General features: G+C 50.2%; 9 protein-coding genes across 9 annotated transcripts; 4 read left to right on the plus strand and 5 right to left on the minus strand.

Annotated features, from left to right (window-relative positions):
* Positions 1–327: 327 nt before the first annotated feature.
* On the minus strand, positions 328–1,952 carry SCP_0406930 (hypothetical protein; the record flags this gene model as incomplete). The annotated part of the gene is made up of 5 exons (XM_027757421.1): positions 328–598; positions 650–877; positions 934–1,288; positions 1,336–1,748; positions 1,804–1,952. The coding sequence occupies 5 exons, from the start codon at positions 1,950–1,952 to the stop codon at positions 328–330; spliced, it is 1,416 nt and encodes a 471-aa protein (XP_027613222.1).
* A 1,142-nt stretch (positions 1,953–3,094) lies between these two features.
* On the minus strand, positions 3,095–4,449 carry SCP_0406940 (hypothetical protein; the record flags this gene model as incomplete). The annotated part of the gene is made up of 2 exons (XM_027757422.1): positions 3,095–3,708; positions 3,768–4,449. The coding sequence occupies 2 exons, from the start codon at positions 4,447–4,449 to the stop codon at positions 3,095–3,097; spliced, it is 1,296 nt and encodes a 431-aa protein (XP_027613223.1).
* A 1,751-nt stretch (positions 4,450–6,200) lies between these two features.
* SCP_0406950 (Sulfide:quinone oxidoreductase, mitochondrial) lies at positions 6,201–7,928 on the plus strand (the record flags this gene model as incomplete). Its single annotated transcript, XM_027757423.1, has 8 exons — positions 6,201–6,294; positions 6,358–6,473; positions 6,533–6,540; positions 6,591–6,949; positions 7,007–7,533; positions 7,591–7,694; positions 7,752–7,806; positions 7,860–7,928. 8 exons carry the CDS (start codon positions 6,201–6,203, stop codon positions 7,926–7,928), a joined length of 1,332 nt encoding a protein of 443 aa, XP_027613224.1.
* Positions 7,929–8,077: 149 nt separating this feature from the next.
* Positions 8,078–9,093, minus strand: SCP_0406960 (hypothetical protein; the record flags this gene model as incomplete). Its single annotated transcript, XM_027757424.1, has 6 exons — positions 8,078–8,244; positions 8,297–8,546; positions 8,599–8,752; positions 8,800–8,828; positions 8,880–8,979; positions 9,029–9,093. 6 exons carry the CDS (start codon positions 9,091–9,093, stop codon positions 8,078–8,080), a joined length of 765 nt encoding a protein of 254 aa, XP_027613225.1.
* Positions 9,094–9,502: 409 nt separating this feature from the next.
* On the plus strand, positions 9,503–12,163 carry SCP_0406970 (AP-2 complex subunit beta; the record flags this gene model as incomplete). Its single annotated transcript, XM_027757425.1, has 10 exons — positions 9,503–9,556; positions 9,608–9,713; positions 9,772–9,834; positions 9,896–9,972; positions 10,025–10,389; positions 10,447–10,661; positions 10,714–10,927; positions 10,982–11,339; positions 11,386–11,691; positions 11,753–12,163. The coding sequence occupies 10 exons, from the start codon at positions 9,503–9,505 to the stop codon at positions 12,161–12,163; spliced, it is 2,169 nt and encodes a 722-aa protein (XP_027613226.1).
* Positions 12,164–12,264: 101 nt separating this feature from the next.
* SCP_0406980 (OTU domain-containing protein) lies at positions 12,265–13,330 on the minus strand (the record flags this gene model as incomplete). Its single annotated transcript, XM_027757426.1, has 4 exons — positions 12,265–12,333; positions 12,389–12,829; positions 12,881–13,018; positions 13,085–13,330. 4 exons carry the CDS (start codon positions 13,328–13,330, stop codon positions 12,265–12,267), a joined length of 894 nt encoding a protein of 297 aa, XP_027613227.1.
* Positions 13,331–13,777: 447 nt separating this feature from the next.
* On the plus strand, positions 13,778–15,229 carry SCP_0406990 (Oxidoreductase sirO; the record flags this gene model as incomplete). The annotated part of the gene is made up of 9 exons (XM_027757427.1): positions 13,778–13,804; positions 13,863–14,009; positions 14,066–14,109; positions 14,167–14,346; positions 14,407–14,443; positions 14,506–14,567; positions 14,626–14,718; positions 14,790–14,943; positions 15,008–15,229. 9 exons carry the CDS (start codon positions 13,778–13,780, stop codon positions 15,227–15,229), a joined length of 966 nt encoding a protein of 321 aa, XP_027613228.1.
* Positions 15,230–15,474: 245 nt separating this feature from the next.
* Positions 15,475–15,833, plus strand: SCP_0407000 (hypothetical protein; the record flags this gene model as incomplete). Its single annotated transcript, XM_027757428.1, has 2 exons — positions 15,475–15,719; positions 15,797–15,833. 2 exons carry the CDS (start codon positions 15,475–15,477, stop codon positions 15,831–15,833), a joined length of 282 nt encoding a protein of 93 aa, XP_027613229.1.
* Positions 15,834–16,586: 753 nt separating this feature from the next.
* On the minus strand, positions 16,587–18,846 carry SCP_0407010 (hypothetical protein; the record flags this gene model as incomplete). Its single annotated transcript, XM_027757429.1, has 10 exons — positions 16,587–16,648; positions 16,698–16,839; positions 16,896–17,318; positions 17,370–17,901; positions 17,949–18,195; positions 18,247–18,436; positions 18,492–18,504; positions 18,556–18,692; positions 18,743–18,755; positions 18,821–18,846. The coding sequence occupies 10 exons, from the start codon at positions 18,844–18,846 to the stop codon at positions 16,587–16,589; spliced, it is 1,785 nt and encodes a 594-aa protein (XP_027613230.1).
* Between the last annotated feature and the right edge of the window lie 278 nt (positions 18,847–19,124).

Genomic DNA, 19,124 nt, shown 5'->3' on the forward strand with positions numbered 1-19,124 from the left:
ACGGAAACGCGAGGCAGGGTTCATCCAGACAATAATATCGCCAACATGAACCTCAAAAGGATTCAACCTCTGATCATGATCAGGAGTGGAACGTCGTTCTCTTCGGTAAGGATACAAAAGATTCAAGATGCTGTAATTGAACGAAAATATCTCGAAATCAGAAAAGGGCAATTGCAACACCCAGTAATTGTCCGATAGACACAATATCAAGAGAATTCTACAGTAGTGTAAATAAGCTCACTTCGCTAAAGACTACCGATGGCTCCCGGTCAAAGCCCATGCGACAACATTTCAATAGTGAGAAAGATGGTATCGAAAGCAGTTACTCTAAAGCACGAGGAAAGCAGCAACGATTGCTGTGACGGCTAATACACCGCGAGACATCGCAGTGGAGGTAGCACCGTTAGTGACGTTCGAAGACGCAGGAGTAGCGGATCTAGTAGAGGACGGCACAGATGCGCTTGCAGACGAAGTTGTGTTACTAGCAACCGCACTGGTGATATCCGCTGGCCAGGAGAGCGAGCCGCCCGCGCTCAAGTCGATGGAGCCATCCGGCTGCATCACACTCGGATTAGCAGCCAGGACCATCCGTGTGTACCTGTGTTTAAGAATCAGACGTGAATGCAACACATCAACGGACTGCGCGTACATGACATTCTCCATCACTGAACTATATGCCCACTCGGGGACAGAGGACATGTCGATATTGCTACCCCACCCAGCAGCTCCGGCATTCCCGGACGTCTGTTGCGAAGCATACGAACTCATCGCAGCCATGCTGGAGTCGTTCGCGGCCATTGCTGACATCATCGTCGAAACAGAGGTGTTCGCGTTGTCAATGCTAGGCGGGTTAATGATACCGAACATCCCCTTCTCGCTATGAGACATGCAATCAATACATAGAAGGTGTTATGGAGCGACAGCACCACTGACCAGTGTCCCGGAGTACCGCAGTAGAAGAAAACTGACTGAGTATCGTTGACAACCTGCGTGAACGTGAAGCCTGTATTTTGCTCGCCCGATGCGAACGGAGCATCCGCGGTCTTGTTGCAGATTGCAAGCTCTGATGATTTGGTCACAGTGTGATTATTCGCGCCCCAAACGTATTCTACTGTGTCGCCGACGGACGCGTTAACGACGAACGGCACATAGCGCAAGATACCCTGGGTAGGCGCGACAATAACGGTGATGGTGGAACCGCTCGCCACGGTGCTAGAAGCAGAGGCAGCGGCAGGCGGTGGGGTCGCTGTCGTCATCGAACTCGGAGATCCAAACGACGCAACACATTCTGAAGAACGGTGAGGTTGAAGAAAATAGCTGATCATGCGAACTTACGTTGTACGCAATTATCATAGCTACTCCCGCCCCAATTGCTGCTTCCGGATCCGTAAGACGGAGTCGCGGAAGAGTACCACGCAGATGCCAGTGAAGAGGACGACCACACGCTCGAAGAGAGCGCAGCAGGTGAGGATACGTACGAAGCTGTGGCTGCAGCCGTCGATTTATCATAGTGCGAAGATACAGCGGAGGAAATCGCATGGCCCGAACTCGAGGACAAGGATGGTACCTCGGTCATCATAGACTTGTCTGCCGAAGCCACAGCAGAAGACTTCCATGAATCGGAGTAGGCTGGAGACGCATACGGCGACGAAGTCGCCGCATAGCCCCGGGAGGGAGAAGTGGTCGAGGCAGACCACCATTCAGCCGAACCTGACCCTGACGCTGCAGCAGATTCAGAGGCCAATTGCCTACCGCGGTTGCATCAGTGTATTTCACCTGGTGAAATCGCGCGAAGACACGTACGACGAAAGCTCGGCGGTATCAGACATAATAACACCGTAAGGTGCAGAGACGGCAACCTCATCGCCAGATGAGCTATCTGGCGTAGGACGACCTGATGTATAATGTGCGAAAAGCACGACAGTGCTAATGAGTGATGCGTATGCCACCATTGCGGGAAAACAAGGGTCAAAAGTTTTGACTCAAAATGCCGTCGAGGTGTGGGTGACGTCGAAAGGAAGGGATAAATGCAGCCTCCCAGAGGAAATTGCGAAGTTTTCTCTATCAAAGAGAGTGATCTGGTGGTCATGAAAGTCAGTAACATCTCTGAACGATAAACAAACATGGTTTACCTCGAATGAACGAAGAGTCAAAATCTACTCGACTAAGATAGGAGAAAACAAAGAAAGAAGAACGAAGAGGGTGAAGGATCAAGACGGATGAGCAAACTTATAACTGGCCGGCATGAGAGAAGCGTCGGTGGATATGATATTTTCCATGACGACTGTAACGAAGAGTTGAGATTGTAGAACTTCCCGACAGAAGCCAATCGGCTCGTATACTCACGCCATTGGTGGGATCGCAGTTAGTTGTTTCGCATTCCGGTTGGCGAATGAGCGTCGACGAATCCTACTTACCCAGTACGGTGACCATTAGCAGACGACAACGATTTCCTTTCTTTTTCATCAGCCCCTCGCTACTGCTGCAAGCCTGACGATCGAGAAATTCCACGATCCATGCGGTTCACCACGAGTCAGGTGTGCACGCTGTAAGCCTGTATACAACCAACGGCGATGGCGATCCGCTGCATGGAGTATCACCGGCGTGGGTCACATCTTTTACAGTTGCTCATTGGCATTGAACATCATCCAGGCTAATCAACTTAAACTACACAATTACCTTTGACCCGAATCACAGCGCATTGGACGTGAGGTGAACTGAGGTGAATGCCCTGTAGATGGCAGAAATTGTGGATGCCTCGTTGTGGTTGTCATGGTTCAACGAGGGCCCTCGCGATGGAATCAGGTCCATTCGGAACAGGCTTTCTTCTGAGAACGTGCTCTCGATCCGCTGAAGCGCTAACGCAATGTGACCACCGCACTGTCATGGTTTCAGGGCCTTGTGCGTGATCGAATGGCCCACGGAAAACATTGCATTTGGTAGCTGAGCATTCGTAGCTATGGCCCTCCAAACAAGGCTCTCGGCAATCAATAATGAAGCAGCGTAAGTAAATAGTGAAAATGGAAACGACTCTCAGAGTCGACATCAGCATCGATAAATTACGCATAGCCCACCGGGAGACCTTCTTTCGCTCTTAGGCCTTAAGCTTGACAGCGGAAGGGAGGCCAACGCGGCTGCGATCCTGTTTCCCTCGGATACTGCCAGCCGGAGGAGTAGGTGCCTTGCGAGGGGGCATTCTACCGATCCATGGTGCGGGGTCATAACCAGGCGCAGCAGCGGTCTTCGGCACAGGAGGGAAGGTGAGAGGCGAATAAGCAGGTGGTGGGGATATGGTGGACGCCGGGATGACCTCGTCATCAACCTCGGCGAAGTGTACCCTAGCATTACGCTTCGTCATACGCAACTCCTTCAGACGATTCAGGGCATCCCGCGAGTGAGTACGGCTACGATCGACCAAAGTAGTACCGGGGAGGCGAGCGTCGCTGTCAGGGGATGTAAACTCGCTCTCCTGACTGGAGGACGGAGGGAAATCTCGTTCCCGACGATTTTCTACATAAATATGAGCTTCTCGTCCGACGCGAGGCATCTGAACTGGAGCGTCAGGAATTGTGATTCTCAGTTTAACAGACGCGCCACGGTCGCGCTCTTCAAACAACCACTCGGGCAGGTCAGAACGGCTGCGAGCCTTGTTTATGTGATATGCCTTCATGGCACGGGTGAGACGAGACTCCTGTCCTATGGGAGTGGCTGTGCCATTGATTGGGGATCAACATCACTGAATAATAAGGTCATTGTAATGACTGTACCTTCGCCGGCGTCAGGCGAGAGACTGGCAGCCCAAGCCTTGCTCACATTGACCGTGAGCGTATCAGTGACGGCAGCAACACGCTTCCAGAGCGAGGAGCCAACGCTGTTCGGTGGAGTGGTCGGAACGGACGACTTAGCTGCTCCATCGTCGTCGCCCTTCCTTTCATACGGAGGCACCTCTTCAATACTGGTGGCGGAGGATGCGTACCCTGGATGAGAGCCTTGCTGCGACGATGCAGAGAATACCGACGACGATGACGACCAGGATGAAACAGATGCGTCTGACCTCTTGCGGAGTGCGGCAGAGATCGCGGAGACGCCATTGTTATCACCCTTCCCCGTAGCAACAACGGCCTGCCCTACTTTGGGTAGAGGTAGAGGAGGCGGAGGCGAATACGCGCGAGAGTTTCCTCTACGGTCAAAGGAGCGCGACTGCGCGGGATGTGAAGGCAAACTTCCCGCAGAGCGATGATGGCGCAGAGAGTGTTCTGGGAGACGATGAGGGGGCATGGGGGCAGCGAAGCTGGTGGGAGGCAGGCACTCGCTCGCGGTGCTGCGATGCCGCGAGACGGTAACCGGTCCAGTTTGACCTGAAACCAGAGATCCAGAGCGCGACCGGGGAGAAGGGCTGTTCGGCAGTCCAACTGCGCGAGAATTGGCGCGACTTGAAGGGCGCGACATATTAGTCAAAAAGGGTGCTTAGCTGAAGAGAAGTTCAAAGGAATGTGTGCGAAGTCCAGCTTGGCCGACGAAGTGTGAAAAGACACAGCACAGCTGGTGGAACGACGAAAGAGAGAAGAAGGGACCGCAAGCAGCCTGATACAGGAAGAAGAAAAGTAGAAATGCGTGAGCGTGCCAATGCAGCGGAAGATCATGCGTGCGGATAAACAAATGTTCTCACCAGTGCTGGGTTACAGTTGCGGACAATCAAACGCGGTAACTATTTTAGTCCAATTATGTAGAGTCCGGACAGTGCCGGAAGCTTTCGGAAACTGCACAAATGTGATGCTTATGACTCAGAGACTCGATTTGCACGAGCCGATTTCACTAATTCTTATTATTTCCTGTTTTGGACCCAAAATTTTGGCCAACCCCATAATTAATTAGATAAAAATACGAAAAAATATGCAATCGACTCCTTTCAATGAGTAGGGCATAATGCCACAAACAGATGAAAAATATACATCCAAAAATATGGCTATAGAAAATGCACAAAGTATACCTAGAATATGGAATTTGTCATTTAAAGTTACTGTCTTAGATAGCATTCTGACCATTGCCAATCTAGCTATGATGAGCGGGTTCGTGCCAGAGGCAGTTTCAGCTGAAATCTGCGCGAACATGTGAGAACACCTCAAACGTGTGGCGTGAGAACAAATGCGTAAGTAGCAGTAGGATCCCTTACGGAAGCTGGTTGGGTGAATTTTGGGTGGATTCGCAACATTTGAATGAATCAGAGGTTGCGGGTGACTAGCAGGTGGCCAATAGTACTCACTACGACCGCAAAGTGGCCTATAAGTGTCGAAAAAATCGCCCAAAAATTTGGCCATCCAAAAACCTCGTGGGAAAAACTATCTGAGTGCATTTTTGGGGGTTTTAAACCTCCCTGAGTCTGAATCTGAAGTCTATTTGTCTCAGAAAAATCTAGTTCAGGCGCTATCAAATTTACCGTGTTTGATTGTCCGCAACTGTACCCTGATTGAAAGATGGGATGTCCAGAGGGACTGCCAAAGCTTTCAGTGGGCTGTCATCGCGGGAATTTATGACAGATGGGCCAGCGTGGCAGAGAGCGTCGGTCGCACAAATAGTATTTGATGACATCTTGATATGGTGTTGCAAGTCGTCAGGAGACCGGAGCGCTTCAGATTAGTTCGGGTGTTCATCTACCGAACTATGGACATTATTCGGTGGCCGATCTTAACGAAGGCAAGTATGTTTTTGAACCAGCTCGCGAAAAGCGTCATGTTCTTTGTAGGCGATGCGAATGATGTGGACAAGGCTGGACATCGGTTCCATAACGAGAACGTTCACGGAGCGTGCCGAGCAACCGACGCTCACGGCGGTTGCGAACCCGGAGGCCGGAGGGTGCTCCGGTTCACCGCCCTATGCCGCCCAATTTCTGCAAAGTGGCGAAAATAGTTGTCGTGCCGCTCCGGAGTTCTGCTGGTCTTGCTCATGATGGTGTGCTCATCGTTGGCTCATCGACCCACAGGGCAAACTGAATATTTGGGATCGATGGACGTTTTGGAGCACGGCACTTTTCTCTGCACTCGCTTAGGATTAACTCTCCAGGTGTGTACACGCGCTCACGTGCGAAAGCTTTTGGCAAGTGACAGCGGTAATGATGACCGTACCTTTGCAGCTGGTGTATCTCATTACCTGGCTTGAAAATGTCTGTGTTGCTCGCTGCCCAAAGGGAGACACTTCCAACCATGAAGTCGCTCTCATCCTCTCTAGCGAGCAGTATTCGGTGGGCAAGCACTTCCGAAAATAGAGATAAGTACAAGATTGTGGTTGTCGGCGCGGGTATGTGCCTTGCCTATAACTCTTGTGTGTGAGAGTTGTGTGAGAGCCCTAACAACTTCTTAGGTTCCGGCGGCTTGACGGTCGCGAACCAGATTTACAGCCGATTCAAGGCCGCTGGCAAACCTCTAAACGAAGGGGATATTGCCGTAGTTGACTCAGCAGAATTTCACTATTACCAGGTCAGTCCTACGGTACTTTTCATCTGTACTTTGATGCTAATTACCTACACTGACGTCAGCCTGGATGGTTCGTAGTCTGCTACTCGAAGCGGTTCTAGTCTGACACGGATGATGCAGGACTCTTGTCGGTGCCGGTTTGAAGCAGAAGTCCAGCACTCGACGCCCTCTTGCGTCACTGATCGGCCCCCACCTTTCTCATATACCAGAAAATATCAAGTCGTTCTCCCCCGAGTCCTCCTCTGTAACCACCACCTCTGGCCGCACAATTTCGTATGACTCGCTTGTCGTCTCGGCTGGACTCCAGACAAACTGGTCTGCAATTTCTGGGTTGTCGAATGCTCTTTCTGATTCCTCATCGGGCGTATCTTCCATTTATTCATTCGAGACATGCGACAAGGTTTGGCGTGACATTGACGCGCTGAAGTCTGGCAATGCAATATTTACACAGCCTGCTGGAGTAATCAAGTGTGCTGGGGGTGAGCCGCTCCCGTTCTTACAATAGGTTAAAATACCTGAGGAATGCAATTCTCTAGCGCCCCAGAAGATTTTATGGATGGCATGGGATAGATATAGAAGAACTGGGCGAGGCGACAGTATCCATATGGATTTCTACACCGGCATGCCTACGATGTTCAGTGTAAAGAAGTACTCAGATGCGCTCAACGAGCTACGGACGCAACGCAGTGTGGGCGGATACTTCCAACATAACCTCGTCAGCGTGGATGCTGCAAACCGCAAAGCCACCTTTAAAAGGTCGGACGGTTCCGACGTTAAAGTGGATTACAACCTACTGCACGTCTCCCCTCCTATGGGGCCCCTTGATTTCATCAAAGGTTCTCCGATTGCCGACGAAGCTGGATGGGTCGCAGTAGACCAGTCGACGTTACAACATGTGAATTTCGACAATGTCTGGGCTCTAGGCGATTGTTCAAACTTGCCTACCAGCAAGACTTCTGCGGCTATCACGGGCCAGGCACCTGTCCTGACTGAGAATTTGTTCTCGTTAATTGACACGGGCAAGATTGGCAACGCGAAATACGATGGTTACACGAGCTGTCCTGTGAGTTTCTTTTTGTAAGCATAACACGTACTCGGCCTTGACTCATGATGACTGCAGTTGTTGACAGGATACGGCCAGCTGATGCTCGCAGAGTTTACATACGGTCTAGTGCCGAAGGAAACATTTGCCAACTACCTTGGAGATCAGTCCGTTCCGAATAGGCTAGTGAACCTGCTCAGATCCTTCGAGAGGTGACAACTGACTGTCATTTGCGACAGATTTTACTATCATTTGAAGAAGGACTTGTTCCCATGGGCATACTGGAACCATATGGTAGGGAATGTGTGCTATTTTGTGGAGCAAGAGAGCTAATGATCCTAACGCAGCTCAATGGTAATTGGTTCGGTGCATCTGGCTTTATCAGACCCAAATTCCCTCCGAGCACGCCAGTGTGACAGCATATCTACGATGTACGTGTCTCTGGGATGTTCCCGACCTAGTACAGATAGATTTCAAAACTCCATCGTCATTCTATGACAGGCTGGAAGGGTGCTTCCCTACACAAGCGAACTACGGAATACATAGTGCTCACTGCCAGAAAGTATTAGAAGCCAAAGATGTCGTCAATTTCATCGCGTTTCTTTTTCCTCTTATTTACTTCGTTTTGCTGCTGGTGCTCGCCGTTCCTTCTCTGTATGCTCTGATCATTCGGTAGTAAGGTAGGACCAGAGGACGATGACTTGCGCTTCACAGCTGTGCGTACGGAGGTAACTACGCCGACGTCAGACATAACGTGGACGAGACAATGCCACTAATTACGTACCGACTGACATCGCAGCGAGGTCAGAATCACGGTCCGCCGCTTTAGTACTCAAACTTGGGGATTGCTCCACCTGGAGTAAATTTGCTGTCGTCTCCTGCACGAGAGCACTGGAGCGCTTCACGGTGTTTCCCAAATCTTCACCAGGCTCAGGCACAGTTGCTGGCTGCGGTAGTATGTCTCCTCCCGATTGTGCGTTGTCGTCAACAGCGTCTTTCTGCAGGATGTGTTTGACCGAGGCGGCTTGCGTAGGCTGGCAACAGTAAGGTGAGATTGGCTAAGAAGGCAGCTCGCAAAATACTCGCATCAATTGCTTGTAAAACTTCATAGAAAGCATGCTGACAATGCACGATCGTAGCAGAAACCTCTATCAAGAGGGAACCCAACCGAGATGCAACAGCTGCTAACGTAAGTACAAGTTGTAAGAATGCGCCTGTTTGCATGATCAATGTGAAAGAGCTAGTCGCACGTTAGATGACATTAGAATTGCCATGACACTGACTTACTGGTAGGCCTCAATCAAGCGTTCACGCGTCTGCAAAGATTGAGATACGTGCGATTGTCAACAGTGAGAGTGTCTGTCTACCTTGGTGACCAGAGCACAGCACTCGGAACATCTCCTGAGGACAAAGAGAACTGATCGAGAATCTGGAAAGTGTGTCCAGGAACGCTTTAAAACCTTGGGACTGGCAGGACTTTCAGTCGAAATGCGGGGACTCCAATCGAAAAACTCACGTCCGCGTAGAGGTATCACCCCAAAATGATAGCCTCTCGTTTTCAACCAAATTGTACATGTCCATATCTTCTAGACGTTTGCCATATTTCCTTGTCTCTGCAACACGCTGCCAGAACAGCGCTGTACGATGCTGGTTTTTCCCTTTGTAGTAGAGTCTCTCCAGAATTTGAAGTTCATTGCGATGAGCCAAGAGGGCAGCATTAAGCCGTCGAGTGCAGGTCTTAAGTTGCTTCAGCGCCGCGTCAATGCCTGGATACGATGTGGCAACCAGCGAAGATCGCGGCAAGCAGGTCGGTGGTATGGGCGCAGCGAATCGAGGAGCAGACATGGAGCTACTTGCCGCCGGCGCTTTCCCGCTTATATCCCACCGGCACTCACGACCAAGTGACAACTTACTTTCTGCTCGTTAGTAACATACGACGACGAGTCTCAATCCGCAACACTGGAGTGTCTGTGGCGTCTACAAGGACAGGATGAGTGGTCAAGGGGGTCAAGATGCGAAATTCTTCCAGCGGGGGAAGATACAGGTATGCAATCCTACTACTCTGCTTACGTCCTTCGGTCTCAACCCAATCCAGGAATTTCGTGCAGAGTTGCAGGCTGCAGAAAGCAAGGACAAGAAATTTACGAAACGTAAGACTGTTCTGAAGAAGATTGTTGCCAATATTACGATGGGCAATGACAGTTAGTGTAGCTGTTTCATGTTACACGTATCGAGAGCTCAATGTATCACGATATGTAGTGTCACCGTTGTTCACGGACGTCATCCAATGCTTGGGCATACCACTACTTGAGATCAAGAAGAGTTAGTGCATATATGCTTCTCTATGGCATCAGGCCGGTGACATGTTCTGACGCGCATGCAGTGGTTTATTTGTTTCTCGTCTGTTATGGCAGGTCAAAGGCAGACCAAATACACCTCGTAATCCCTAGCTTTCTACAAGTATGTTCTATCTGTCAATGTCGTCATTCTGTTGGTGTTGAAAGCAGCTCAGGATTGCAATGACCGTAATCCACTTGTCCGCGCTCTAGCAATCCGGACGATGTCCTACATACCTATCCCAGTCGTTACCGAGGCACTGACAGAACAACTCCGACATTGTCTAAAGGACCGGGACCCATACGTTCGCAAGACTGCCGCTATTTGTGTTGCTAAGCTGTACACAGCGGATCCACGCAAGGCCGAGAGAGGTGGCTTTGTGGAGATGTTACGAGATTTGATGCTCGATAGCAATGCCACTGTCGTCTCTAATGCAGTGGCAGCCTTGTCCGAAATTGGTGATAGACAAGACGGCGTCATCTTCAAGTTGAATTTGACTGTGGCAAACAAACTCCTGACGGCATTGGGTGAGAGTTCGGAGTATGCACTCTTCTTAATTCTCTCGTAGATGTATTGAATTGACGACAACTATCTCAGATGGGGCCAGATCTATATATTGGATTCGCTGTTACGCTATGTGCCCGAGAGGCATGAAGATGCCGAGCTTATGGCAGAGCGTATCATAGTCCAACTACAACATGCCAATTCTGCGGTGGTGTTGACAACTATCAAAGTTCTACTGTATCTCATGAACTACATGGACAACCGCCGTCTTATGGAGTACATATGCAAGAAGATGGGCCCCCCGCTAGGTAAGCCCACAGGGCTCTTTTGTCAGCATACCTTATCATGGACCGCTCCCAGTTACACTTCTCTCGTCGGGGCCGGAAGTTCAATATGTAGCGTTGCGGAACATTCTTCTTATTATTCAGCGGCGGCCTTCAGTCCTCAAGAATGATGTCAAGGTATTCTTCTGTAAATACAACGATCCAATATACGTCAAGTTGGCCAAACTCGAGATAATGTATCGGCTTGCACGCGAAGAGAACGCCAAGGAAGTGTTGGCAGAACTACAGGAGTGAGTCCATAACTCAACCGTGTCAATCTACCAATCCCCGAATTCATGTCACAGATATGCCTCAGAAGTCGACGTTGATTTCGTGCGCAAGGCTGTGCGCTCAATTGGCCGTCTGGCCATCAAAGTCGAACCTGCCGCGGACGATTGCATCCAAGCGTTACTAGATCTCATAGAGACGAAAGTAACATATGTGGTACAAGAGGCCGTCATTGTCATCAAGGATATTTTCCGACGTTATCCCGGGAAATACGAAGGAATCATCCCTACTCTCTGCGAGAATCTTGATTCTTTGGACGAACCGGAGTCGAAAGCAGCGATGATCTGGATAGTGGGCCAATTCGCAGATCGTATCGACAATGCGGACGAGTTGATGGATGATCTCACCTACACCTTCATGGAAGAATCCGTTGAGGTACGTTTCATCACTCCACCCAGGTCTCATACTGAGATCGTCTCAGGTTCAACTAGCACTGCTGACTGCGTCAGTTAAGCTGTTCATCTACAAGTCTCAATCGGATACTAGCAAAGCTTTGGTTCACAAAGTCCTGAAATGGGTCACAGAAGAGGTAGACAATCCCGACTTACGAGATCGCGGGTTCATGTATTGGCGCCTTCTCGCTATTAATCCAGCTGTAGCTGGAGAAATCGTTTTGGCTGAGAAACCGGCGATTACCACGGATGCAGACCGAATGGACAGAGGAGCATTGGACCAGCTTCTACTCCACACTGGGACGCTGGGAAGCATATACCACAAGAATCCGGAGGTAAGTGGCCGCCGTAATCACGCTCCACTATTATCGGTGCACTGATAGAACCTGACGACAGACATTCATCCGCAATGCCGCAGGCAAGGCGTTGACTGACAGTCCCGCGCTGAACACGTTATCACGACAAGTGCTCGTACCTGTTGCACGCAATAACCTTCCACCCACAGCGATACGCATCCCTGGCCCTGGACCTCCAGAGCCACCTAAACCATCTGCGGAACCCGTGCGGACAAACGGCAGTCTAATGCCCGTACCGACGGCCTCGAGCTCCAACACGGACTTGATCGACGTGAGTGCATCGCAGGAGGGAGGTGAGGAGGGCGATGGTGAAGGCGAAGGTGAGGAAGAGGAGTATGCTGCGGCGCCCATGGGCACCGTTGATCCCTATGCGAACCTGGACAATGCCTTCGAGGGTTACCTTGCGGATGAGCCACGGCCGCAGACGAATAACATGTTATTACAGGCGTGATTTGTTTGCATTGCATTGTAATATTCCTTTGATACAACACCGAGGCGTGCTTTCCCAAGATACAGAACCAACGTGAGATATAGTGTGAGGGCAGAAGTGAATCATGAACTATGGAGCATCGATCTGACACTTTCAGACAAGGTCCTTTTCGGCCGTAACGAATTGTAATGCTACAAGTACACAGGCTTAAGCGTTTGGCGACTCAGTCAGTTTGCTGTCACTTACCTCGCCCAATCCATACATCCTCCGGTGATAACTTATGCGAACCACATTCTTATCCGCGACATGGCCTTTGTCGGGGGATCCTGAGGGCAGATGCATAACCACGGACGGATTACCGCCTTGCACTACATATATTGGCACGTTGAATGCGCTGCTCAGGGCCTGTATTTCTGGCTCTCCACCCCATGCGGCCGTATCCCGTACTGAGACACAGTATTGTTCGAGCTGTGATTGGCTCATGAGCCCCGTGTCGCTCGTAGCGCCAGCGGCATCTTCACCTCCAGATGACGGAAGAAAGGGTATAAAATCGTCTGGATGGCTGCGCATATAGTCTGCAGCGGCGTGGCGACAAGTGGTATATATAGCTTGGCCAGGGGGTAATATTGAGATAAGAGCAAGTTGGTCCGCTACGGCCGAGAAAAGACAGTGACCGTCTGGGCTGATCTATGCCGCCTTCAGTGTACCCCAGCCGACAAGGTCATTTTCCGCTCTCACCTCAAAGATCTCTACTCCTAACTCGTCACATACTCGTTTGATAGTTTTTTCTTCGTCTGCTGCTTCTTTCTGCAGCCGCGCGTCTCCTTCTGCGTCGGCGGGCGCGAACTTTTCCGCAAGCGCAGCAGCTTTCCTTGCCTTTAGACGCATGCTATCTCAGCCTCGACGTTTCGGTAAGAAGAGAGATATTCAAATTAAACAGACCTGTCGAGCTTGATGTCGTGACTTGCTGTCGTGCTTGCTAGGAGGCGGGGTATCTGCGGCCTTCTGTATCTGCATTTCGTTGATCACCGTAGCGGACTCGGCCTGTACAGCCTGATTTCTTGAGTCTAGCTGAGCCATGAGATCATCCATGAGTTCGTCGTCGTTCATGCCGGGATTCGGAGGCGTAGACGTGTGTGAAGATGGCAAGAGTGCCTTCTTCAACTTGCTCCTCTTTGGTCCAGCCATTTTTACAGCTACGACGCTCTCAGGCAGCCAAGCAGCCCGGTGTTGAGTGGAATTCAGGTGGAGTCTCGGAGCGAAAGGACCGAAAGTATACCCGCAACCGAGCAGGCGCTGCATACCTGGATTTGGAATGTGTAGTGGTTCAGCAGTAGCCTCTGGAGCATACTTCCGATGCTGCCTTCACCTCGTTCTCTGCCATGATCTAACATTTCTCAATTTTCACCAGAAATAACTTAACGACTGTACATGTTCTGCCCATAGAATGACCGGGTTTCTGTTCTAAATTCACAGTCTCCCACGTGACAGGAACGCGATCTAGTAATCCGGCCGGCTCCCCGTCCCTTGCCCTCGATTTCACTACAGGTTTGCCTGTCTCTTGGCGCGAAAAGGTCGCCACGCACATACTACCCCTCTCTGCTGGCTTCTCGTTTAGTTGAAACATCTACCAAGATGCCTACTCGTGTCCCCCTCCTTTTTGTATGCATTCTGACTCACAGGGTCGTTCACTCACAACCTCACTCACTGTTATCTATAGGGTACAATGACAATGGGTGAAGCTGGAAAGAATGGTGTACGTACAGCAGACTTGAAAGAGTGTCAGGGAATCCTCGACGTCTTCTTCGCACACGGGCACATGGAGCTTGATACTGCCCGAATGTATGCTGAAGGCACCACTGAGCCCGTCAGTATCTGCCGTTTGTGAGATGCGGAAAAAATCTAAGACATTAGCACGTATAGCTTTTGACGAAGTTAGATCTCAAGGGTGCTACTGTTGACACGAAGTGAGCATTCTTGCGGCGCAGACGTGCCTGTGACGGCGTGCTAACTATCGTAATAAGAGTATACCCGGTAAAACCTGGAGACCATGCACCCACCGCCCTTCGTTCAACGTTTGAAACTTCGCTCAAATTCCTCACTCCTCTCAAAGTGAGAGTACTGTATCTTCATGCACCTGACCGGAGTGTACCCTTTGAAGATACATGCCGAGAGATCAACGAGTTGTACAAGCAGAGTCTTTTGTAAGCCTTATCTGAACAGTTGTCCTGAATTGCGTTTCATTCCACGGGCTCTTATCAAAGTCAGATTTTCGGTTTGAGTAACTTTGCATCTTGGGAGGTATGTCACCAACACAATAGCATCTGAAACTTTCCTACAACGAATGACTTATATATCAATAGGTCGCAGAGGTTGTTGGCATCTGCAAAGCAAATGGTTGGGTCCAACCGAAGATTTATCAGGCGTGAGTCCAGCGCAGCATTTGTATTAAATTTATCCATGATTCTAACCGAAGCGGTCAGAATGTACAACGCGATCACTCGTGACATGGAACCGGAACTCGTTCCCTGCTGCCGCAAGTATGGCATTCGTATTGTGGTTTACAATCCACTTGCGTGCGCCATCCGTAGCTTCTCGTTCTCGTAATCTTGCTCATATGTCTACCCCATCTACTTGCGCGGTCTAGTGGAGGCTTCTTTGCGGGCAAGGTTACAGCTCCAACTGACGAGGCACCCAAGGGCGGACGTTTCGATCCGAACAGCAAGATGGGTGCTATGTATCGTCAGCGATACCTGAAGGGTGAATATTTCGAGGCACTCAAGTTTCTCAAGGGCGTTGCGGTATGAATTATACTATTCATGTCATTTTCTTATTCTAATCGAATTTGGCATTTACCCCCCTCAGGATGAACACAACTTGCGACTTACAGAAGTCGCCCTGCGGTGGTGCCAGCACCACTCGGTCTTGACGCCTGAAGATGGCATCATTCTAGGAGCAAGCAGTGCTGCACAGCTGGAGCAGAATTGTGAAGACTCAGAGAAAGGTCCATTACCAGAAGACGTCGTGAAGGCTCTTGATGAGGCTTGTAAGATCGTCGGTGCCTCTGCGCCGGCCTACTGGCGGTAAACGGGCTGTCTCTCACGTGCACGAAGAAGATTGTATGAATTATGAACGGAAGCATGTACCGTTACAAATGATTGTATTGTTGGCCCCACGCGACTGCGGTGGTTATGCTCGTGTGGAGAAGGAGATGTGCTCTACTACTTACTAGCATGATGGTCCAGATGCCAGGCCCGTGGGCTTCAACGGAGGTTGAGCCTCTCCGTTTCGCCAAAGGCTCCAATTGCAACTGCAAGCTTCGGGTCTGTCAGATGCTCGTGCGGACATACTTACGAGCTTCGAGGGCCGGGACGGACATCCATAGGTATGTCCTACTGGGCCCACGCTCTACATTCGCGGCCGGCGCAGTCGTCCGCACTGGATACATTCGCAGCGCAGGCTTCCTGTCTTTCTTGCCCCTCCTTTATCCCGTCTATTGGGGTGTCAGCGAGGGCGGTAACGTCATCTCTCCGACAGGCGAGATGATGTGGTATGGCATCCTCGACTCGATCTCTTCGTGGGTCCAATCTTCCTGTTCTTCTTCCTTTGGGCCTTGCGCGAGGCTGACATCAGTGCGCTTGGTTTGATGTCCAGCAAGTACACCGACACGGGCTACTGCCCTGGTGCTTGATACCTGGTCCTGCAGGTGCAGGTGCAGTCTAGGGTACGACAGCGAGAGCTGGCAACGGAGGCACTGGTCAGGTCGCAGATAATGTCAATGGGACCGCGGGTGTTGTAAACAATACTGTACTACTCCTTCAGCCGCGGTTTGACGGGCCTTCAGCGAATGATCATATGCACTATACGACACATTCAGCTCATTTACAATTGTACGAGTATAATCTCTCTCTTTCCTTCATGACATGCATCTACGCTACTTTACATTTTCAACTAAATTTCGAATTGACTACCCTCCCGAGGTTTTCGTCAACATAGTGCTAGTCTTTCTCACAAAATATTGTATTGTCAGACCGCGCAAGCAATCAACAGGTTTGTGTCACGCTTGTAATCGTACAACAATGCCAACAATGGTCATCACACGGCTGGTTGAGAGCGCGCTCGGATATTGTGATGATTCACGACCAAAATCGTTATATTGTAGCGCAGAGTACGGACCTTGCAGTCCAGGTCTACCCGTGAGATCTTGAGACATCAGGGGCAGCGGATGGAATATATCGATGCGGTATTTGCATCACCAAACACGAGCCTTAAGCTTGAGCCTCGTCAGGTCGAATCATCCAATATACGGTACCACGACTACTGTACTCCAAACAGATGTGAACTCAAACGGACGGTAAACGGAGCACCCCTCAGGCTTTCATACACATTCGTCTAACTACATGTAGAAACTACTTACAATAGCGGCGAATACGCAGGGTCATCGTTATTCAGTACTTGACTCTTCAGCAGTAGAAATAGCACCGTTTATGGTCACCAACGAATTTTCTGTACTTTGGATCAATATCATATTACAATTCTAAACCTAAGGACCTACCCATGAAGGGAAGAGTGTGCCCGAGTTTGGAAGCAGAGTACACGATGACAGCGAGTAAGGATCTCCAATGCACAGCGGAATATTTGTCGTTATGGTGGTCGCGCTCTTGGTTGAAGATGGTAGCTACCATCGTCCAGCATATCTACTCGCAGCTCAGTACTGCATTATTCGCTTTGCAAGGATAATCGAAGTGCGCACCCCCAGAATAGGATCCAAGAATATATAATCATCATCTTTGAGACCCCTCGTAATCCCCACGATTTCGAATACAACATCCAGGCATTTCAACCGTGATTCAGCATGATGGCTCGCTAACAGTCGATGCAACTCAGCGGACGCGGTCAATGATACGAGCATACAGAGCTTTAACGTCAGTCCACGTTCTCTATCACGGAAAGCAGTGGACTTCAGCATGGATGGACTGAGTATGGCTATGTGTTCGGAAACTTCTGCCAAGAGATGCCAATATTGGTCATACCACTGACCCTGACTGTGTGCTGGCACGTTGAAGTCCACGGGGCTGGACGGCTGGGAGGACAAGCAACGAGTCTGATGCAGAAAAAAGACACTCCTTGCGCGCAAGACAACCAGATTGTGCCTAGAGATAGCAGGAAACACATACTATGTGTGACGTCAAATAAAGCAATCGACAGCGTCCTGTGAGTGACATACCGATAAAGTTGCGAAGTCTTGTTCAAACTCGACACTGAGTAAGGTTGATTCATTCAGGACAATGCAAGCAGCTTTGTCCAGGTACAGGAGCTGGCTGAGCGCACAGATCTGCTCCCGGGCCTCAATGTTTGGCTCTTGCAATAGATTTGTCCCTGTTATCGCTGGTGATTGGAAGCGTAAGCTGTACTGCATAACGAGATTTGCTGCTTTCACGAGCTGATCTCGACCCTCCTGCATATGTTGCTTGATGAGAAAATAAATCGTAAGCACATTGTGAACTTGAAGCCTTGTCACAGGGTGACCGGTATTCAAGAGTGCCTGTTGTACGGACCGTAGCTGATACGACTCCGTGGTGATAGTGCAAACTGCACGATGCTGCTCTTGCCATAGACGACAGCCCATCAGCTGAGCTGCGTATACCAGCACTGGGTGAACAACCCTGCCGGATAAATCTGCAAGCAAGATGGCTTGCGTTTTCTCTTCCGATAGAAAGAGGCCTAGTTGACCATGATGTGAGATGAATAACGCACGACTAATACATGTTAGACATGGCCAGAACAACTGCTAAACGTCACTCACAACTCGTCTAGATCCTGATAAGACGTCGACGTGGTGAGATAATGAGAATCGACTAGGGGTGAGATAATTTCACTTTGAGAAGCAACACTTTGCAAGGGGAGAGAAGTGACCAGAGGGAACGGCATTTCGACATTTGGCGCGAGATTCACACCCGGCGTAAATGGGTATTGGGCAAAGATTGGTGGAAAGCTGGCCAACGAAGACAAAAAGTCGTTCATTTCAACTGTTACGCAAGATGACGATGCCACTGCAGCATCAGAATCAGTTGCTGAAAGTTCACTGAATGGAGGATACATACCGGACTGCGAAGGCGCAGCCGAAGATGCTTGTGACTGACCCTCGAAGTAGGCCAGACGTTGCTCAAGGTCCCGTGTACGCGCGATGAGTGCTTCAGTTAAACTGCGCTCGATGTTGTCTTCATATTGGCAGTCATACTCCTTCCCAGCAACCTTGCATGTAGTACAGAAGGGGTGCTTGGCATCGCATCTCTACGTTGCGCCGCGTAAGAGGGAAGATCAACTGCAAGGAGAGAGAGTGATATACCTTCTTCTTCCTCCTAGAACACGCACTTAAGTCATAAAGGAACAGCACAAGCAATAGAACGAACCTGCAAGGATAGCACGCAGCACCTTTCTGCAAGAGGGGCCCCTTCGATGCCACAGCATTGCTGCTCACATATATACATTGAATCGGACGTCGCGCTTTGGAGCATGGCCCACAAATTGGAGTAACCCCGTCGCAACGCTGAAGTTCTGTAAGTTTTGTCATGATAAATGTTTTGGGATGTCACTCACTACTTTCCGTTCCCTGATGTGCCAGACGGGAGGCGTTCAATCAAAGACACCCCGTAAATTACATTGGCCAGGACTTGCCTGCATGCGCCGCACGTCTTCGCCATGAAACAGACAAGAGGAGTTGCGCTCCGTGTCTTCACGGAACGGTTGTCGCAGACGAACAGGTCTCGGTAAGGACGATTAAGGTTTAGGGTCGAATACTACGCTTTTGAGAATGGAATTGGTGCAAGCTACAAACGATTGGAGCGAGACGCACTCTCAGAGCGTCTAGTCTACCTACCTACCTACCTACCTACGCGTTTCGGAGCCGGTGACGCATTGCGTGGCCGGAGTGTGTAGACCCGATTGGCGCCCTCAGGGCGCTTATGTCGCCCTTGCACCG

Source organism: Sparassis crispa (assembly GCF_003851025.1).
Source record: "Sparassis crispa DNA, contig_000003F, whole genome shotgun sequence".
Taxonomy (NCBI): Eukaryota; Fungi; Basidiomycota; class Agaricomycetes; order Polyporales; family Sparassidaceae; genus Sparassis; species Sparassis crispa.